The sequence below is a fragment of the Trachurus trachurus genome (assembly GCF_905171665.1).
Source record: "Trachurus trachurus genome assembly, chromosome: 10".
Classification (NCBI taxonomy): Eukaryota; Metazoa; Chordata; class Actinopteri; order Carangiformes; family Carangidae; genus Trachurus; species Trachurus trachurus.
In genome coordinates this window covers 30,317,880-30,338,761 of record NC_139894.1, presented here as the reverse complement: position 1 = coordinate 30,338,761, position 20,882 = coordinate 30,317,880, and the positions used below count along the sequence as shown (strand labels likewise).

The 20,882-nt window shown below is 41.1% G+C and overlaps 2 protein-coding genes across 5 annotated transcripts in view; both read right to left on the bottom strand.

The window, feature by feature from the left end:
* Nucleotides 1-159: 159 nt before the first annotated feature.
* Nucleotides 160-8,679, bottom strand: LOC310992775 (beta-1,3-galactosyltransferase 2-like). Of its 4 annotated transcripts, none has more exons than XM_083980952.1 (4): nt 8,520-8,679; nt 5,193-5,385; nt 3,031-3,288; nt 160-1,218 (listed from the first exon to the last, which is right to left on the bottom strand). In XM_083980952.1, the coding sequence occupies exons 1-4, from the start codon at nt 8,552-8,554 to the stop codon at nt 619-621; spliced, it is 1,086 nt and encodes a 361-aa protein (XP_083837078.1). In that variant the 5' UTR covers nt 8,555-8,679; the 3' UTR covers nt 160-618. The 4 variants fall into 4 exon arrangements, with proteins under 4 accessions (XP_083837078.1, XP_083837079.1, XP_083837076.1 ...); XM_083980953.1 differs by having other exon boundaries at nt 3,031-3,285; XM_083980950.1 differs by lacking the exon at nt 8,520-8,679 and adding an exon at nt 7,148-7,276.
* Nucleotides 8,680-16,111: 7,432 nt separating this feature from the next.
* The window catches only part of il1rapl2 (interleukin 1 receptor accessory protein-like 2), a gene marked incomplete at both ends in the record, with an annotated part of 378,330 nt that continues 373,559 nt past the window's right edge, over nt 16,112-20,882 (bottom strand). Inside the window, 5 exons of the mRNA XM_083980948.1 lie at nt 16,112-16,200; nt 16,458-16,488; nt 16,660-16,899; nt 17,697-17,819; nt 20,668-20,784. Coding sequence (XP_083837074.1) covers nt 16,112-16,200; nt 16,458-16,488; nt 16,660-16,899; nt 17,697-17,819; nt 20,668-20,784 — 600 coding nt within the window. The remainder of the gene's footprint in view (nt 16,201-16,457; nt 16,489-16,659; nt 16,900-17,696; nt 17,820-20,667; nt 20,785-20,882) is intronic.

Below are 20,882 nucleotides of genomic sequence, written 5' to 3'. Positions count from 1 at the left end.
CGAGTCAATTAGATTCTCACTGCAAATGAACCGCTCCAGAACTCATGGAAGCGAACTGAGACCACCCCTTCTAGTGGATCTCAGCCTGCTTGTTTTATCCTGCATCTGAGTGCGATTGCTGTTTAACATTATGACCAAACAAACTGATCTTTGGGGTGAAACGCTCCCTGTTTCGGAACAACTGCTTCAAAAGAACCAGGCCTGAATACACCCTAAGTTGCCCATTGTTGTGAATATGAGTGTGTGAGCCTTGTTTGTCTCTATAGCCTACATTGACCGTTTGATAGACCGACGCTCTTGGTCAATTCAACTTACCTCAATTAAAGCCACTACTATGTGTCCTGGGTTCATAAGCTGCATAGCCACATGAGCCATTGAAAAAAAAAATCTTCAAAATCATTTTTTCAATCACCTAACATTTAAACACGTTTTGCTACGCATCAAAACACATGTCTGTCTCACAATCAAAGTCTCAAAAGTCAATTGCATACTTCACAGACGACGGCAGGTTGTGACGAACACAGTGACGGTGTAACTGCTGTGCTGTGCAAAAGGGCTAAACAGTTACAAGGTGCAGCTTTCTAAAAAAGAGTTGGAACAAGTCACGAGCAGTCGCGTTCAACAGCTACCTTGTCTTTCAGTCTGATATGTTTCCCATACGCTGGAAAGCTGGCTCGAACTGTCCAGTATTGTTGTGATGACAGAGGTCCAGTAACAGTTGCCTGTCATGAAAGGTATTGTCGCCTGAAACAAGCTACCGTCAGGAGGATCCGTTTGCGTGATTCCCAGGTATCTCATACACAGCCCTACATACACATCTTCAATGTAAACAGCTTTGATATGCGAAGCTGCCTCCAGTATCTTTTGGGGTAAATCCAGTGAGAACACATAGCCCAGCCCCAGGGCGTACGGTGGGTATATTGGGTCTGGGAAGACAGACTCAGGCATATACCACTTTGAGCCGGGGTCTCGGAGAACAGCAGCATCCCTCGCCACCAGTCCCGTCATGTAGAGGTGTTGGGGAGCCTCCAAAAGCATGCCGACCAGCTTGAGGACATTAAGGAACATGTCCGAGTCGATCTTCATGGCATATGAGGTGTTTGGGCAATGGGACCTTAGCCATTCAAACATGACCATGGTTTTGATGGTGAGGTTCATGTAGCTGTCCACAAAGCTGCTCTGGAGAATGTCTCCATGTGTCTGGCTTTCCTGCACCACCTGGACAAAGACAGATAGGAGGCCTAGATTATTTTTTTGATGGAAACATACACATTCAATGGGAGAACATTAGGTGTCCAGTCCAGAGGGAAAACATGAGTCAAATCCACGCTCCTTTAAAGGGATAGTTCACCCAAAATTGAAATTTCACTCATTATCTACTCACCCTCATGTCAACTAAGGGCTGGGAGAAGTTTCAGAGTTATCTGTGGCTTCTTACAGGGGATCTCGGCGTAGCAGTGCATGTCCATATAATGGTTGCAAATGGATATAAACTGTCTTCGTAACAAAAAGACACACCAAAAAACATCCAAATACCTCCAGGCTGCTCGTATGTAATGTCCGTCTTGTATTGAAGCCCCGAAATGCGAAATTGTTCCGAAAAAAATTAAATAAGTCTATATTTCAAGCTTGTTTTGTAGCGGAAGCTCCTCTTCCCGGTTCGTCAAATTTGGACGAACCGTGGTGTGTCTTTTTGTTACGAAGACAATTGGTATCCATTTGCAACCGTTATATGGACATGCACTGCTACGCCGAGACCCCCTGCAACTCAGAGAAGCCACGGATAACTCTGAAACTTCTCCCAGCCCTTAGTCGACATGGGGGTGAGTAGATAATGAGTGAAATTTCAATTTTGGGTGAACTATCCCTTTAAGGTTTATCCCTCTGGTCTCCATAGGGAAATATGTAGCTCATTACCAATAATAAATGCTGTTGGAGGTGGGCACAAAGTGTTCTGGGTGTTTATCACAACTTTTTTACAGAAAACACTGAAAAGTCCCCCAAACACATCAACCATTAAGGACATTGCCTGCTGCTTCTACAAACAGGTTTGTTGACAACAGTAAGTCGTGGCTGGATAAACACAAAAAGAAAAAGAAAAGAACATGATGAAGCTCTTTCTGATTGAGAATACAGCCACATTCATTTATCTCTGAGTTGAGTTTGCTGGACAATGTCATGATGATTACATAAAGATTTTATCAGCAGCCTGGGAGTGGCTGCTGCTGGTTTACATGTGATGTTTATGAATCACTGGGGCCGCTCGCTGTTTTGGTAAGGAACCGGATCCAGGGCGAGAGAGACAGACCTTTCCGTCAAAATAAAAGCACCAAGCTAATAAAATGCGGTGAAACTCTTTAATTTAAGGAATTTAATTTACAAGAAAGTCCCTGAGCCATTAAGTTAACCTTTTGCTTTGAATGTATTACAAGTTAATGTCTATTTTATAAGTTTTATGTTGGTGAACACTTTTATTTTGGTGAATTTGGTGATTTCCGTGGCGAGGCTAATGAATCATAACCAAATCACAATGAAATACATGTCCAGGCAAGAAAAAAAGAAAAAAAACTTTGGTCAGAATCATAGACTGTATAGTCAGAATAGCTAAACTGTGAGTTTGGTTACAATAAATAGGTGACCTCAGAGATTTGGAGGTATAATAGAGTGGAAAAAGTTGGGTTAGGGCAAAGAAGAAGAGGTTTTTTTTTTTTTTTTCCTTTTAGACATTTTCACGTTTTGTACAGAGGTCTTTACAGAGAACAAGCTGGAGTAAATGTGCACGAGCCATTTTCGTAATTCTTCTCACAAATGTGTTTTAAAATTCAATTTAGTCTCTAGTTTTATATCCTCTGAAACATCTGCCGGAGCTCATTGATGTTGGCCTATTTATTATGCTAACAGGAAGAATAGAAATACGCTCTGATCCCCCGCACACACACACACCCACCCACCCACACATTGCATAATTTTTTTCTCTCATGTGTTTGACCGCCAAAAGACACGAGTAGTTTCAAAACTGGGTTTACTCACTTGCTCTTGCAGAGGCCCAGATTCCTCTCCGGACAGTCCCAGCAGGAAGTAGTGGCTGATGGTTTTGCCGAGCACTGTTGTTTCTTTGCCCCATGTGTTGCGGATTATGTCTCGGGCCTCTTTGTTGTAGGGTGCGACGGGGATCATAAGAACCAAAAACGGGCTTTGCTGCCGACAGCTGTTTGGTTCATCCAGTATGAGAGGGTACTGGTGGGGGTATGCCACAAAGTACGGAGATGCTGGGACCTGTGCAGGCTGCTGTTTTGAAAACACAGAAAAATACTAAATGAATCTTGTACATGTGATCATCAGAAGAAAAAAAAAGCAAATTGAATTTTCAGTCAAAATTTGTCTGATATGACTCATCTAGATGAATGTGTCACTGCAGGAACAGTGGTTACATAATCAGGTTGTGCCTGTATGCAGGCATGTCAATGGTGCTAAGGTGGCCTGTACACACAAGTGGAACTACATCTCTGACCATTAGAAATATACTGTATATATGGATTAGGGAGACTGGGGTAAATTGAGCATAGGGGCAAGTTGAGCCACCCCTTGTTGATAGAAAACCTAACTGAGCACATGACCAAATATTTAGGAGGAAGTCATCATATCATAAAGTTTATAAAGGTAAGAAACGTGAGTAAAGTGGTTTGACATTCATATCCATCTAGAAAGTGAGTTTAGTCTATCATACATTTCATGTTTAAGAGAGATCATTATAAATCTGTTTTAAAAATCAGTAGTGGTATCTATGAGCTACAACATTAACCTAGCATGAAAGTGCACCATTTAGTAATAAAGTCAATATGGTAGCTCTGGGGTAAGTTGAGCCATGCACTACAATACACTTAATAGTGTATTTAGCTTTGAAAGCTTTACTTTCAAAGAGAAAGATGAGGGATTCTTCCCAAGATGCAATGTAATCGCAGAATACCCCAAACCTGACTGAGTTGGTGGCTCAGCAGCAGCTTCCAGCAGTTTGTGTTGTTCTGCACCTCGACAGGTGGAGTATGGAGTAAAGAGAGAAGTGGGGGATGGATGGAAGGGAAGGAGGGGGTGGATCAACTTACCCCAAACATGGGGTTAGCCCACTGTTTTTTGGACATGCTATATTATCAAAACAGTTATGTTTACACTCATTCTGTTTGTAGGGATGCACAACATCCTGAAATATGCAGATATATTATATTATATTATTATTATATTATAAAAGTATAATTGTCTTGATCTAACGATCCTGAATATGAAAAGTGGCACAACTAACCCTGCTGTCCCCTCCCGTCATCTACAAAATGACAAATTGAAAAAGATTTTAAATCAAGAATTGATTTTCAATCAAATCATTAGCCCAAGAAAGTTTCTTGAATCGTGCACCCCTGTTAAATACCCCCAAACTGGCAATTTGTTACATCACAACGTCTATTTTTATTTGTGTTAAATGTAGAATATGTGCCCAGAGGAAAGTGAATGAGAGTTGTTTGATGGAGCTGTTATGAGATAATGAGTAGGCTATAATAAGAGTTTTGCTAGATAATTGCCGCTACGACATGTAATGAGTAGTCTCGTTGATTACATTATTTTTCAAGTACTTGTCCAACATTACCCAAGATGTGATTTTTTTTGGTTAAGCTGGAACATTTTCACTTCCAACAGAAACATCTTAGCCTCACTTCACACATCCCTAAACATAATGTCTCTCCCCCTTCATTTGTATAACCTTACATGTAATTACACAGCATTTGATTAAGCTCCCAGAACTTGCACTTTAGCGTAGTAAAAACAACTTTATTAGCCTTATGTATGATGAGGTAATTCCCAAATTCCAAATTTCAGTTTTAATTTTAGCTTAATTGCAACAACTGAATGTTTGAATAACTTAGCTGTATTTTTATGGCGAGAACAGCATCAGTTTGTTACTGTTAAGAAGATTACTGAGAGTCTCTTTAATTTCCACAGCCTATTGTGTGACCCTGGAGCCTGCAGAAAACTGCTGTAGACTGGTGCATAGCCCTGATAACAGACGTGTATATTCGCTTTTTACTCTGATGATTAATCTGAAATATATTGCTTATCTCATCAGGATAATGGGGAATTGTGTGTGTGTTTTTTCGTTGCCTTGGTCACTTGGACACAGACACACATACTGTAGATATACTTACACTGTCACTTTCAGTTGGTGTGTTGTTGTTGTTGTAAGACTGGGTTGACACTAAAGTTGTCCTCCAAGAGTTCACAGGGAATGATTCTTTGATTGGAAAGTAGACAATAACTAACAAAAGTCCCCCCATGAGGAACACCACCATCAACAAAGACAACCGCAGCCTAGCTCTCGTCCGTGGAGTCTTTTCACTGCTGAGAAACAAAAGTGAAAATGGACATCTTTAATGCCTCTTAACTGCGCAGCAGAAGCACTTTACAATCTGGAATCAGGAAGCACTTTGCTAATAATGCCGCTTCCTTGCCCGGTAATGTAGGAGATCTTCATTAGTAGTGATTTATGTATAACTGTTTACAGAGGGTAGAGGAGCTTCCATTAAGGTCTGCATCCATCAGAAACCACTGCAACCACAGACTGAGCTGGGAGCACTGCAAGCACAGAACCGTTTCTAGTGGAAGGTGTGATGTATATTGTAATACACTGTAGCTACAGTACATGGATGTGAAGCTTTACAAATGTCTTTAGCTATACAGTACGCTATGTAGCCTTCATGGTACATCAACCAAACCACATTACAGACAGACTCAGTGAGACAACTCAGCATTAGAGACATTGGACAGATCATAATACTGTTAGCACTCTGTCCCAACCTCTAGGTCTAACATTTCCACACACTTCCCTGTTTTCATGTACTCATGACAATGCTAAGTCATTGTGACAAACAAAAATGTTTCATCAGTAGCACACCGTGACACTTTATGAAGGATACCAACATTTCAAAAGTAGGCCTATGTCTCCCATTGTCCCCAAAGTTTTTCTTTTTCTTAATTTTTAAATATCATAATTAAAAACAATGCTCCCTTGGGGAAGAAGGGGGTGTTTCACGTTCCCGTCACATGACTCTTGTTGATGTTGTTGTGACCAAGTCTGCTACTTCTGTGCACTGAGCAGAATCTGTATATTATATCTCCACGTGATGGCTGCCAACGGTGACTTCTCCTCACTGTCAAAACCTACTGGGGCTGCAGGCTTATTCAGACGCACAGCATTAACTCTCACACACAAACAACACCTGTGTGGAGTGGGTCTGTTGTAGATATATCAATATATTTAGCCCAAATTTACTAGAAAAGACCTAATTTGACTTATTTGATTTAACTCTGAGTTTCTGTCACTGCTGTGTCAGTGATGTAGGTATGTGAATCAAGACATTTGCATAAGGAAGTAAAAAAAAAAGAAGGAAGTATAGAAATGAAACCTAAAAAAAAAAACATTCCGAGATAAATAATTGAGAACCTGTCTTTACAATAAAGAGACATAGATATTGTCTGAGAGAGGACAGAAGAGAGAAGAGGAGGACAGAAGAGGACAGAAGAGAGAAGGCCTTGTAACACCTCAGGTTTGGTTCTCAGGGAAAATTGAAACCTCAAAGGCTGGTTTTCAGGCAAACCATATCACATTACTAAATTGTTTCGCAGGTATGCACGTGTTTGTAATTATAACCTTTAAGAATGTTATTTCTAAAAAAAAAAAAGAAAAAGAAAACAAAATCATATGAATAAGATCAAGATACTTTCGCTTTCAGGGCTTAAGACACTGCACTGTTACTGATGTCTGTTAAAAGAAGTCGTTAGTAGGCTATAGCACTTACATGACTGTAGTATATTATTTCATTTCCTCTGCTGTGGAGACAAGAGCTATGAAATATCATTTGCCTCTGTTGTTAACCACTAAATTCAATATCAAAGCCACATGCTCCAAAACGATAATAAAGACATGACGATATTAGCTGCAGTGTAATGTGTGTTGAGGAGCTCGGTCTCCTCTGCAATCAGCCTGGCTGAGCGTCTCAATAAGACAAGACTGGATCTGTCAGAGCAGCTTTAAAAACCAAACTGTATTATGACTTCACCATACAGCCAATACCTTTTAAACAGAATCAAAATATAAACTTACCATGTCCAGTTCTCCAGCATGTTCAAAAGAACCGACGACTGAGGAGGGACTGATTTCTGAAGCTGAACGCTACAGCACGCTAACAGACAGACAAGCAGCATATAATGAGGATGTTTCTGGGGACATCTAACTGTCGGACTGCTCTGTGGTTTGTGACGGTGTGTGTGTGTGTGTGTGTGTGAGTGTGAGAAACACACACAAGGCCTACCCCCTGACACAAACACAGAGTAAACTGCTATGCAAAACATGTGGTGACAAGTAGAAAGTCAGAAGTAACAGTACTGGATGTAGGACTTAGAATAACATTGAACCGATGATGCTTGAAGTGGCGGCATTATGAACATGACCCAGCCTGCGGGATGACTCACATGTACAGGCTGTTATTGCAACACCATCACTTAGGAAGAACCATGCCAAACACTTTTTCCTGCCTGTCAAAGCCCTGCCCTGACTCCCCCTCTAATTTTTGCAGGTTTCAAATTCTTTCTTGTATTGACAGACACAAGTGAACTTAAATACATTCAGTCAACAAGTTCCACTTACCGCATTGAAAATACCATTGAATCACTTGGAGACTTAAAGCAGCTTCCAGTTCCAGTTTTTGCTCTCAGTGAATGTGTTGATTACATGTTGTGTCATTCTGCAGGGAGTGTGTCTGTGTGTGCGAGTGTGAGTGTGAGTGTGTGCCTCCCATTTTTCATCTGCGCAGTAAAGATAAAAACATTTGCACCAGTGACATGCTAATGATGTGTACATTCTGAGAAGCGTTGCAGTTTTACCGTAAAGGACAAAATGTGGTCAGCATACACTTTCCCTGAACAACATGATAAATACAGTGATTCACTGTGAATAGATGAGTACGGGTTCTGTACTAAACCTGTGCGTGGTTCATTTGTGTTATTTACGTAAGTGACGGAACTCCCTAAAACCATGTGTTATGAAATCTGCCTCAGAGAAACTCAGTCTTCAGAACCTACACTTCCTCTATGTGACGAGGATGTTCGGTCTTAATGAGACCGTCATCCTTGTGGCTACTTGGATCTCTAGCTTGTCCCTGCTGAAATGCTTACATGCTTGACTAAACATGGTAAAGATGGTGGTTAGGACAAATCGAGCATGTCTGAAACCACAACTCTGGGTGCTTCAGGTTGTGTTTCCTGTAGTATGTTAACATAATACAAGTAGCAACTACAGTTCCTCAAAAACTGAACAAAAATTAGTTGGAGCGTACAAACTTTGTTTTCAGCATGATTATCTGCAGCACATACATTTTAAAAGCACAGATATAAACCCTGCCAGTTGATTACCAAAAACACAACTGTGCCTTTAATTCTTAATGCACCTGTAATAGAACAGTGGTAAAAGTCCCCACCTGTGTGCAGTGTTTATCTTATTGTCCTCTTTCATTCTATCCAATGAAGTGGCCACAGCCTCGTTTTCCTCCGGCTCAGCACAAACTAACTTCTAAAGCCTAAATCTGGCCCAGATTCAGCAGGAGTGTCAGAAGCTACTTCCATATCAGGACCAACTCTTGGACACACACAGAAAATCTTCTGGCTGTAGGCCAGTACCAGTGGATAACAGCAGGAAACTGTCTAGATGGGGAAGTATACGGGCATATGCTGAACCACAAGTTTCATATTTTACAGTGAAGAAAAGTGTTCCCATAGTTTTCTCACATGTTGCAATGTTGCAGAATCATGTCAAATGTTATCTTTCCGTCATTACTATTAGCTCCAGCCCATAATGACAAAGAAATGTTGCAAATTTATGAAAAAGAAAAAAGTATAAATTGAAAAATAACATTTACAGTATTTGGGGACTTCTCCTTCTTTGGCAGATCGACTATTGTATGGCTCTTGATTTTTGACCACATGTGGTCACTGCAGCTAACTGGACAGTATTGTGAAAATCCCACATGGTATTTTAGAGGATGCTATAAACGCTCAGTGTTGCTTTGGTTCTATAAGGGGAAGTTACTGAAAGATGATTGTCTTGATTTAACACTGGGAATTTTTAAGACGGCTGAAAGTGCTTGTCAGAGCAAAAACCGAGCCCGCAGGGAGAGGAAGGGTCTGTAGAGCTCAGGGTGACGACTGACCAGGGGAAGTCAAGACAGAAACATCACTGCTGTGCTGAAGGTTAATCTCGGTGACCTTCATCTGAACTTTGGAACATTTTTCATGGACATTTCTTTGAGGTCACCACCCAGTCAAACTGAGCTGGGGAAAACCAGGCATTGGTAAAGAGGTGACCAAGAAGCTGTTGGTCACTGTGGACATCTGTCACGGCAAAACTCCACCAGTTTGGGCTTCATGGCAGAGAGGGCAGGCAGATGTTATGTTCCTTTGGCCTCGGTCAGAGACACATGAATTCACTTGGAGTTTGCAAAAAAAAAAAAAAAAAACCTGCTACCGTCTGTGAGAAGCAGGATTCAGTTGAAACCGGAGATGAACCGTTTGGCCTTGATTCGATGTGATCATGACTGGAGGAAACAAAATGATTGGTGCATACAGATGGACTGAAAGAGCATGAACCTATTTGATGCACTGTCACTGGACTCCGACTCTCACACTGCTGGAGTGCATCATGCATCAAGGAGGGGGTGGACCAACTTACCCCAAACATGGGGTTAGCCCACTGTTTTTTGGACATGCTATATTATCAAAACAGTTATGTTTACACTCATTCTGTTTGTAGGGATGCACAACATCCTGAAATATATGCAGATATATTAGTTAGTAAAAAGTATATATAATTGTCTTGATCTAACAATCCTGAATATGAAAAGTGGCACGGTGTTTCCTGCTACAATTTTCAGCCAGTCTCATATTACCTACTCTACTCCTGGAGTACTCCTCTACTCTACCTATATAATCCAGTCATCTATTGTATTTCACGCTGTAAATCCTAACACAATCTTCAGTATACGGAAGCAAGCATGTCATTTGTTCTATATCGAATCGATCTTTCATTTCATATAGTAAATGCACTGACTACACGATTAAAGTGATGTTGCTTCTTGGTAATATGACTATCATGTCCCACACTGCATCCTGCGTCATATTCTCTGCTTTCAAATCAGTTAGTACTTCCTGTTTTACTTCTTTTTTTTTGTCGCTTATTGTCTCCCCTCTCCTTCTCTGTGTAGTCTTTCCCCCTTTTCTTCTCTGTCGCTCTTTTTTTTTTTGTCTTCTTCTAGTATTTTGGATTTGTATGCTTGCTCCTGGTTGCCTGCTTGCCAACATCCACCCCTGCCATACAATATCTGCTCACAGCATCTAAAGCATGGCCCCTAAGGCGTCACAAACACCAGCTCCCCTCCTTTGATCTGCCCCCGACTCGCCTTTCAACATCTGTGAGCAGCCTTGTTGCTCCTGGGAGATCGGGGTGCAGCACCATAGGAGAGCTGTGTGCTGCTACCTGCTACAGCACCATGCATGGCTCTCCTTCGTAGGCCCATGCTCACAACAGACTCCACTCTCCTTCTGCAGTGATGTGAGTGCTGCTTTAGGATTAACTAAAGAGAGAGCAAGTTTACTTCGGCAGCAGAGTCTGCCAGCTGAATTCCCCGAGGAACAGGAGCCACAGCAGCGTGAGCATGGAACAGCGGGCTCCTCAGCAACACAGAGGTGGACTTCACTCCAACTCACTGGACCTTGAATGCAACACTGGATAGCACCTCTCCTCTCTCTTTTGTCCCACAGAGGGGCTAACATATTGTCTGACTGTGCCTAACCTATCCTGACGCTGCATAGCACAGCACCGCTAAGCAACAGACCTGTCACTATGTTTGGTTAGTGAACGCACTTGTAAGCTTGTTAGCCACTATATCTGTAGTTCTCACACAATGTGCATGCTGCTAACTTTCTTATTCTGACACTTGTAGAAAACAAGAACAAGGCTAAACAAAGAAATTCACAGCCTCCCTCCCCCACACACCCTCAGCAGTTTCCTTTGCTTCCTTTGTAAACTGCCGTCTTTGCTCTTTCAAAAGGCGGTGTGGTCACAGCAACCATTTCGATTCGCCTTTGCCTCTGCTCGTGTCACCTGGATCTCACACCTACTTACAGACGCACATACGCACACTTTAGATTGGGCTGATCTCTCAGGGTGCAAGGTGATGAGTCCGTCTATACAGAGCAGAGGTGCAGAACCTGGTGAGGTGAAGCTCAGCGAACAACCTGTCCCTCAACTCTGGAAAAACAAAAGAGCTGATTATTTACTCTCAATGATGAACGCCCACCCATCTTCATCAATGGGGACTGTGCAGAACAAGTCTCGTCCTTCAAGTTCCTGGGAACTCACATCTCAGACAATCTCCCGTGGACATCCAAAGCCACCGCTCTGCTGAAGAAGGCCCAACCCCCCCCCCCACATCCATTCCATAGACACTGCTGACTTCCAGTAAATGATGCAGAGCGCTCTGGCCTCAAACCACAGCAGTGAGGGAGAGTTTCTTCCCAAGGGCAATACTTTAAGCTGCCCCGAGGAAATCCCCCCCTTATATGGTTAAATCACCTGCACAATGTGAAATTACTGGCCTATGTCTGCAGTACTTGCACAGGTCTAGATTTGCAATACATCTAGAGTATTATATTATTTTTATATTATTTTTTATATTACTTTAATCTTTTTTAAATTATTTGGGAGAGATGTATCCAACATTTTGTTTTGCTTGTGTAAAATAAAGGAATTCTAATTCAATTCTTAATAGATTAGACATTTTACTTCACTACAATGATAATGAATGTTCTTAAGTGTAAACATGACACACAGATAATATCTCACACTGTCTCCAGATGACTGCAGTCCAATAGAGTCATTATGTCACTGTTTAGAGCAAGTCAAAAATTGGATGAACCAAAATTTCCTTCAGTTAAATCAAGAAAAAACTGAGGTCATTGTTTTTGGAAATAAAGAGAAGAGGGTTGCTGTCAGTAAACACCTTCAGTCACTGTCTTTAGAAACTAAAGACCATGTCCGAAACCTTGGCGTGCTGATAGACTCAGATCTGACCTTCAACAGCCATATCAAATCAGTCACCAAATCAGCCTTTTATCAACTTAAGAACATATCCAGAATTAAGGGTTTTATGTCCCAAACTGATCAGGAGAAGCTGATTCATGCTTTTATCTCCAGTAGACTAGACTACTGTAACGGTCTTCTGACTGGACTCCCCCAAAAAAGCATCAAACAGCTGCAGCTCATTCAGAACGCTGCAGCTCGAGTTTTAACCAGAACAAAGAGATCAGATCACATCACCCCAGTTCTTAAGACCTTACACTGGCTCCCAGTCAGCTACAGAATAGATTTTAAAGTTCTGCTACTGGTTTACAAATCACTAAATGGTTTAGGTCCAGAATACATGAATGACATGTTAGTAGAGTATAAACCCAGTAGAGCTCTGAGATCTACTGACTCAGGTCAGATAGTGGAGCTCAGAGTTCAGACCAGACATGGTGAAGCAGCATTTAGCTGTTATGCTGCACACAAGTGGAACAAAATACCAGCAGAACTGAAATCAGCCCCAACTGTCAGCACTTTTAAATCCAGGTTAAAAACATTTCTCTTTTCACGTGCTTATACTGTAGCTGAGCTCTTTTTAAGAACTTTAAACTTCATCTATTTTATTTTATTTTACTTTTTTTTTGCTCCTGCTTTTAACTCTGTGTTTTTTGTTTTTATGCTGCTCTTTAAAAAAAAGTTTTGTCTTCATGTAAAGCACATTGAGTTGCCTTGGTATGAAATGCGCTATATAAATAAAGATTCCTTGCCTTGCCTTGCCTTACAGGTATGTTTAATATTGCAGTAAGTGTTAATAGTGCTAACCTCTGAATAAAAATACAATCTACATTAAAACAAGTTTCTGTTTTCAGGATGGAGTCCCTGTGGATAATTTCAGGTAATTATTATTTAATATCACCATTTGTGATGTTAATATTTTCACATGTCTGAAAGAAGTCGAAAGAAGAAGTGCTTCTGTGGTTAATTGTTGACCTCATGAAAATCTATTTTGGGACCAAGTCCTGTAAGGCTGACTCTTGGCTGTTCAGGCCTGTTATTCACTCTCAACATGGATATAAGTAAAACAAGCATTCTTGTAAACTGATTATTAGAATAATCACACTGATGACAGCTGACTACACTATGGATACATACAGTTACGGCTATTGTCTGACAGAGTTACACAGACGTAATTGTTTCCATAGAAACTGCTGCCATCAGTATTTATAGAGTTCAGAGTCATGGCCGCATGTCTGACACATGTAGAGATTTACATATTATGTAGATTTCAGAGCTAAAAAAACAAATAATACCACACCCACTGGTGGAACGCACAAACTGGTTCCTCTTGTTCTTTGCTCAACAAATGATAAGGAAACAATTCAGGTTCTGCTATAACACAAGAAGTGACAATTACAGCTCTTGGCAATCCTAGCTCAACACGGCTCAAATTCTGTTTGACTCACTGTACCTTAGTTCAGCTCAGCTTTGATTAGCCCAGTAAAGTGTGAAACTGGTTTTATTGCTCGGGAGCCAGAATTTGTTTCCCCCGATCACAACAGAAGGTTTAACAAAGCCATCATTGACCATACAATTATTATGAAATCCAGATGACTGTGGGAGAGAGGAAGTTGTGAATACTAAATGGTAACGAAACTGAGTGTGTTGAGGGGCGGGGAACATGAGGAAAATGACAGTTGGTGCAGTGACAGTTTATGAAAATTATGAAGAAAAAAAGAAAGGTTTTGCAAGAATATCTGGCAGAGCTTGAGAAGAATAGAAGGAATCAGACAAGCTGAAAGTGAAGAAGTAGAGGAAAGAGGGCATTAACAGTGAAATGTGTCAGATGACGGGCATTCAAAGTGTATAAAACAACTCATATACTTTTTATTTGCTCTCAGTTAAATTATTTCAACCAATATATCCAAAGAATAGCCAAAGAAATGAGCAGAAATCAAAAGACAACCACTATACTGTATATTGCCATCGAATGTAACAACTCAAATAATCATTGTATCAAACAATCTCAAATATCCAGAATTCATTGGTTCTAATAAGACAATGACAGTACCGTTGTGTAAATTCAAAACATTGTTCACTTTGCTTAAATATTATGGTAATAATCTTGTTTCTTTTTTTAAAGCTCACAAAGAAGAATGTGGTCGGTTTCAGCTTGGAGTCCGGCTTTTTATGCAGTGAAGCCCCCTTTGGCTGACTGGTAGTGGTCTCGATTCCAGAGTGATGGGTTTAGAACATCAGTCCATTAGCAGTGTTGTACTGCCATCCATCCATCCATCCATCCATCCATCCATCCATCCATCTGACAAAGTATGAAACGAATGAAAGCAAAAAGCGGCTCTGGGTCACACTTTGGGTCACACACTTAATGTGGGGGTTGAACAGAAAATGTAAGGAACAAATCACTGTAATGTATAGGTCTATGCATAAGTTATTGAAGCTGTACAGAGATTATTATAACAAACAAATATTAAAAACAAAGCCTGGTAAAAATTCTCACCAAACCCCTAAAAGGATAAATCTTTTTAAGGAAACAAAACAAAATAAATGATAAAAATGTTCTTGGAGGGACACCTCCATTTTTCCCTTTATCAGTTTTTATCAATACTTTATGGCTGGACAGAAAAACAAATATACCGTATCAACATAAGACGTTTATTCTCCTCCGTATTAAAAGAGGCTGCGACAAATGACTGTCATTTACTCTTTTATCTATGTTTATTTGATTCTTTTTTTTATCTAAATGGGTGGTCATGCAAATAGAAAAAGCCAAGTCCTTCCTGCTTTTAGCTTGGTGGTAAAAGTTGGTAGTTCACCTCTTGGCCAGTTCCCCTCCTGACAAGTTGACTAGTTGCTATTAACTGGGTTACAAGGTGATGAGCTGGCTGGTTTTCTTCCTCTGAGCTCAAGAAGTAACTAGCCTTTAAGTCAACTAGTTCGTACAACTAGCTAGCGTACACTGACTCCAGCTAACTGTGCTTTCTTCGTAGAATAAGTCTTAGCAAATGCTCTTTGCCTCGCTTGTTATTTTTCCTCCTGGAATTTCTTCCAGTCAACCGTTTCAGAAAGTCAACCATATTAGCTTCGAAAGAGCTAAACCAGGTAGCTAGGTGGCTAGCTAGCCAGGCGGGAGTTGCATTTCAAGAGGTTGACTTGTTGTTTTAAGGTGGACTGGTATTCCAAAATCATTGCTTGATTTCTGCCGTGTTTACCGACGAACCACCTAGTCAACAGGTAGCTTGAGATTCAGAGAACTCAGCTAGGTGGGAGATTGACTGGCGGTCACGCTACTTTTTATGCTTTTCAGTAGACCGACATTTTATCAGAGTAGTTTAAGCAGCTGACGAATCAACTGGTTTTTCGCAGCTGGTGTGCGAGTCGTGCGTGATTATGAGATACTTGCGTTTATTGTGCTCCAGGGTCCAACGTGGTACCTTATTTGACAAATAGAGTTCTATTGTCTGTGGATACCTGCTCTTCACTTTTCGGTTCATTATATCCACACGTCCATAATCTGTCTATAGACACTTACCAGTCAAACCCATTTGACCAGTCACGATGTAACATTCCCTTGAAATGGTCATGGCTACAGTACATGTCTTACATATCAGTTTGTAACCAGTTTGTAGGTCCAAATGCAATGAGCAATCAGTTTTAAAATCTGAATCCATCTGTTTGTAAGAAATCTGCAGCCATTACAGCCAGCCACTGTGAAACTTAGACTTAGGCAGTCTTTAAGAAGTCTGTTGTTCACAGCATGGGATGAAATGGCTCAAAATGAATCCGTAAACCAGTCTCTCCCAACACCAAGTCTGTACACAGTCCAAAAACCCAACGAAAACCAGTTGACCAACCAGTTTATCCCACGTCCAAAGCCAGTGAAAAAGCAGTCTGTAAACCAGCCCGTAGCTAGTACCAGTTGAGCACATCTACCAGATATCAGAGCTTAGTTCTCTGCTGGTGAGAGGTACGAAGGTGCTGTTCAGGTGGAGGTCTGGCTTCTTCCCAAGCGTACTGCTCTGAGGAACCTGGGAAACACACAGCACAGCAGTGATGAGCAGATATCTCCCCAAAACCACACGTCTTAGAAAAATCTACAGTTGAAAGGAAAAAAACAAACAAACAGGTGCTGGATTCTACAGTACAGGAGTATTACATGCCAGTATTACACCATACGTCTTATATAACAACTATTCCCAGTCTGTTAGAATAAATATAAATATTTCGATTTTAGATAATATGAAGATACTTTTTTCGTTCTACATTTTCTTTTATCCAAACAGACCTCTTGTTCCCCAGTGAACTGCTCTGAACCCCTGGGGAGAAAAGAGGGGTTTCATTTTTAATGTGTTTAAACTCTGAGGACATGCACACAAACAACAAAAAAAAAAAAGGAGGATGCAGTGAGCAGATACACTGTTGGATGCATGAAACAAACTTAGAACAACCAAAAAACATACTGCAAGTGCCACTGTCTCTTCTCCTACCTGTCCATTCAGCAGTGTCATAGGGATGTTGCAATAGACGTGGCGCCCCCCGGGGCCCAGAGTGGAGAACTGCACGGTGGAGGGAGGAGGGAGAGGAGGCGACAGGGAGGAAGGCTGTGGGGGAAGCTGGAACTCGTAGCTGCGGCAGAAATGCCTCATTTGGGCTGCTGTGGCCGTGTGGCCCCCTCCCAGGGGCAAGGTCATCTGGTTGTAGTCCGGGATCTCTGTTGCCAAGGCAACCTGTGATGAAAAAAAAACACAACCTTATTTTATTACCTACAATATTATTCAAGGAGGCAATTAAACCTTACAAGTTCTTAATGCTGCCATTATCAAGAGTTGTTCAAAGTGCTTTAATTTAAAATAAACTAATGAAATGCTTTTTTTATTTGGGGATATTTAGTATGTAGTGAGTTTGGTCATTTTAATAGATCAAATGGCTCTGTGATCAACTGGCAAGTGTTTAAGTATAAGTATACTTTTTGGGCTTTTGCCTTTAATCAATTGTGTAGTAGTAGAGAGAGACAGGAAATGGGGAGGCAGAGAGACGGGGAATGACATGCAGCAAAGGGCCGACCGAGTCGGGATTCGATACGGGGCCGGCTGCGGCGAGGACTATCGCCTCTGCACATGGGGCGCCTATTCTACCAACCAAGCTAAACGACGCCCCTAATTATTTGTTAATCATCTATTTGGCTTTGGAGCAGCCCATATAATTTTTCTAATATTTCTGTAAATTAACTAAGAACTATTAAATATTGATATTTTTAAGAACTTAAATTTAAATTCTAAGTAATGTTGGTTATTAACTCTTTCTAAATGAATGTACGTACGTTGAATCTTTCTCATAGCTATTGGCACAAAATGCTACAGGATCTCAGGATTTACAGTTGGAAATATAACTCTTTTTTGTATAATCGTGTCTATAATGCAGTGTTTGTGCTTTGTTTTTTTAATGTCAATGCAGATGAGCACATAAAGAATATTGACACCTCACACCTCAGGTCAAAACATTGGTCTGAAATAAAACAGCTGACCTGATGATGTCCATGGCGATTCTCATTAGGGGGCGCCAGAGTGGCAGAGGTGGTTGTCATGGCGATAGTGGAGACGGTGGTCTGCAGGTCACCAAAGAGGCCTTGTTCACCGGAATCCATAACCTACAATAATAAACAACCAAAACAAAAACAATTACACAATTTTTATTGAGCAGGCCAGAGGATCTTACTTTTGAAATGACCCCAATAGCAAGAAGAGAACTGAAACATCATGGGTTATTGAGCAGAAATGACTTGTTATATTTTTTAAAAAATATTTTTTAAATTTTAAACAACAAATCCCATGAAAAAAGCAGACCACTCCTACTTCTTTATCTCCTCTGTTACTGAGCTCCAGAAGCTAGTGTACCTCCTTCATTACAATTAAAGGGATAGTTCACCCTAGAATGATATTTCGCTCATTATCTACTCACCCTCATGTTGACTAAGGGCTGGAAGAATTATCAGAGTCCACCGTCCCTTCTCTTAGTTACAGGGGGTCTCGGCGTAGCAGTGCATTTCAATGCAACGGTTGCAAAGGGACACCGGAGCTCTTCGTAAAAAAACACACACAAAAAAACATCCAAATACCTCCATGATGCTCGTATGTAATGTCCGTCTTGTGCTGAAGCCCCAAATTGCGTAATTGTCCCGAAAAAAATTAAATAAGTCTATATTTTAAGCTTGTTTGTAGCGGAAGCTTCTCGTCTTCTTCTTCTTCTCCTCTTCCTGGTCCGTCCAAATATCGCGTGATTTGCGCCGGCGTCAGTGCGGTTACTGCGAATCACGCGATATTTGGACGGACCAGGAAGAGGAGAAGAAGAAGAAGACGAGAAGCTTCCGCTACAAACAAGCTTAAAATATAGACTTATTTAATTTTTTTCGGGACAATTACGCAATTTGGGGCTTCAGCACAAGACGGACATTAGATACGAGCATCATGGAGGTATTTGGATGTTTTTTTGTGTGTGTTTTTTTACGAAGAGCTCTGGTGTCCCTTTGCAACCGTTGCATTGAAATTCACTGCTACGCCGAGACCCCCTGTAACTCAGAGAAGGGACGGTGGACTCTGATAATTCTTCCAGCCCTTAGTCAACATGAGGGTGAGTAGATAATGAGCGAAATATCATTCTAGGGTGAACTATCCCTTTAACAGGGACACAATCCACACCTTAAAGTAATCCCAAACAAACAAGCTTTTGCTCTTTTATCATACAATATAGTATTTATTGCCACATGTCTTATGGCAGACCCGATATCTCTGCAGTTCAAAGCGAGTGTATAGGGAAAAAAATCGTTGAATGAGCTGTGACTTTAACCTCAGTCGCTGATCAAAGCTCATGGTTTTGAATATAATAATCCAAGATGAAAAGGATGAAATCACTGCAGTAGTTTGTGTCCTTTGGTCTGAACTTTTTTTTCCCTGAACTTCACCTGGTTTCTTTTATGTATTCATGTCGACTGACGCCGTGCATTATCCAAGCAAGCGGGTAAGCAAAAGTCGTAGGGACTGTGCACAAAATGTCATCCCGCAAGGTCGGGAAAATTTGGCGGCAGCGAGGGGTCAGAACACGCCTGATTGCCATTCACTGTATGTTGCTGAGAATGATGGATCGCTCGACTTCTTCTGTGTTCTTGTGCAATTTTTCAGGAGGTTAGGAAGTGTGTTCCTTGGCCCATAAATTGAAGAGGCACTTCACCTCTTCTTGGCTTCATTGTGCTACATCAAGCTTTCCAAGCATGTATAACTGCAGACTATTGGACACCATAGTCTATTCGCTTAAACTCACAGGGCATTTAAAGGGACAGTTCAGGTTATTTGATGTGGAGTTGTATCAATTTGTCACACATTGTCAGTGTGTTACCTGCAGGAGATTGGGATCAGTTGGCAGACGCAACAGGGAACTAGCAAAACAATACGCTAATTTAGACAGTTTAGTGGCAAGTTTTACCTCTGAAAATGAAGCGTACATTTAAATGCATACTGGATTGTTTTAGTGGGCATCTTTTATAAGTGTGTAACACATATTGTTGTTGTCTACTGGCTCAGTGCACAGCAGCACGTTGCTCTGCCTCTGTGCCAGTGCTGCCGGCTGCCTCTTGTAAACTGGCAGCGCACTGATCCAAATATACAGCAGGTAACACACTGACAATGCTTGACTATCTCACACTTCCCCACAACAAATAACTATCTACCTGTGTGTTTTTTTTTGGCCCTGTCTAAGTCTGAATGTTTCCTTTCTTGGATACATAATGAACCAACTTGAAAGAGGGGCAATCAAAAGTTTTGAAAATATGTTGCAATTTGTAAAATAAATCAGATAATTGGTGTTAATTAGCAGGGTAGGAAGAGATCAGATGCAGTCTGAATGTGATGAATACTCTTATTATCACTGTTCCAGTTCTATGACGTGTTAATGTGCTGTTGATCCTTGTATTATGATCCTTTGTGTCACAGCTCTGTGCTTCACTCTGTTTGTTTTATTCTCTATGTAGCGAGCAGCGAGATAACATCTCTTTGTTAATCAGGGCATATACCACCTGAGGTGTTAACACATGGTAAACATGTGCACATTTTCCCCCACTGCGATTCCAATTTTAATACATTACCTGTGTTTAGCGGGCATTTCAAAGGCCATCTGTTTGTTGTGAATGTATGCTGCCCAGGGGAGCAGAAGTAAATATGGCAAAACATTTCCACAGCTCTTGGACACGCCATGTAGACAGTGTTATTCTGCCAATACACCTGTAGCTATACATGTACAGTCTGAGAGTGGAAGGTGTTCAGTACATATTCCTCGGGATATGCAAATTCATGTGTTTTCAAAGCTATTTTAAGGTTAAACTCAGAGTTTAGCAAGAAAATAAAATATCCTCTGCTGTGGATTTCTCTCACATAAGTGTTGTCATTGTGTAGGTGATTGTGAAAGCCTGTCAGACCGGTTTTAGACCTCTGTAAGCGGCAGTATACCTGGCGTCGGGACAGTGTCTCTCTGCGTTTAGCAGGCATTTCGTAGACCACCTGTTTCCAAAACTTAGAGGACAACTCGTTGCTTTTAGGACCCCTCCACTTGATGATGGATAAAACCTGAAGAGGAGAGGACAGGGGAGAGGTGAAGAGACTTTTACTTATTCTATTTTAGTCTGCTGGTGTTTGATATCACCTTCCTTCTTCTTTGCCCTACT

Bases quoted from the DNA above. Each gene is read 5' to 3' on its own strand.
- LOC310992775 (XM_083980950.1), bottom strand. From the start codon at position 7,248: ATGCTGCTTGTCTGTCTGTTAGCGTGCTGTAGCGTTCAGCTTCAGAAA. The intron at 3,289-5,192 runs GTAAGTATATCT...TTTTCAAAACAG, and splicing joins CACCAACTGAAAGTGACAGT to CAGCCTGCACAGGTCCCAGC. The intron at 1,219-3,030 runs GTGAGTAAACCC...GTCTTTGTCCAG, and splicing joins CTGGGCCTCTGCAAGAGCAA to GTGGTGCAGGAAAGCCAGAC.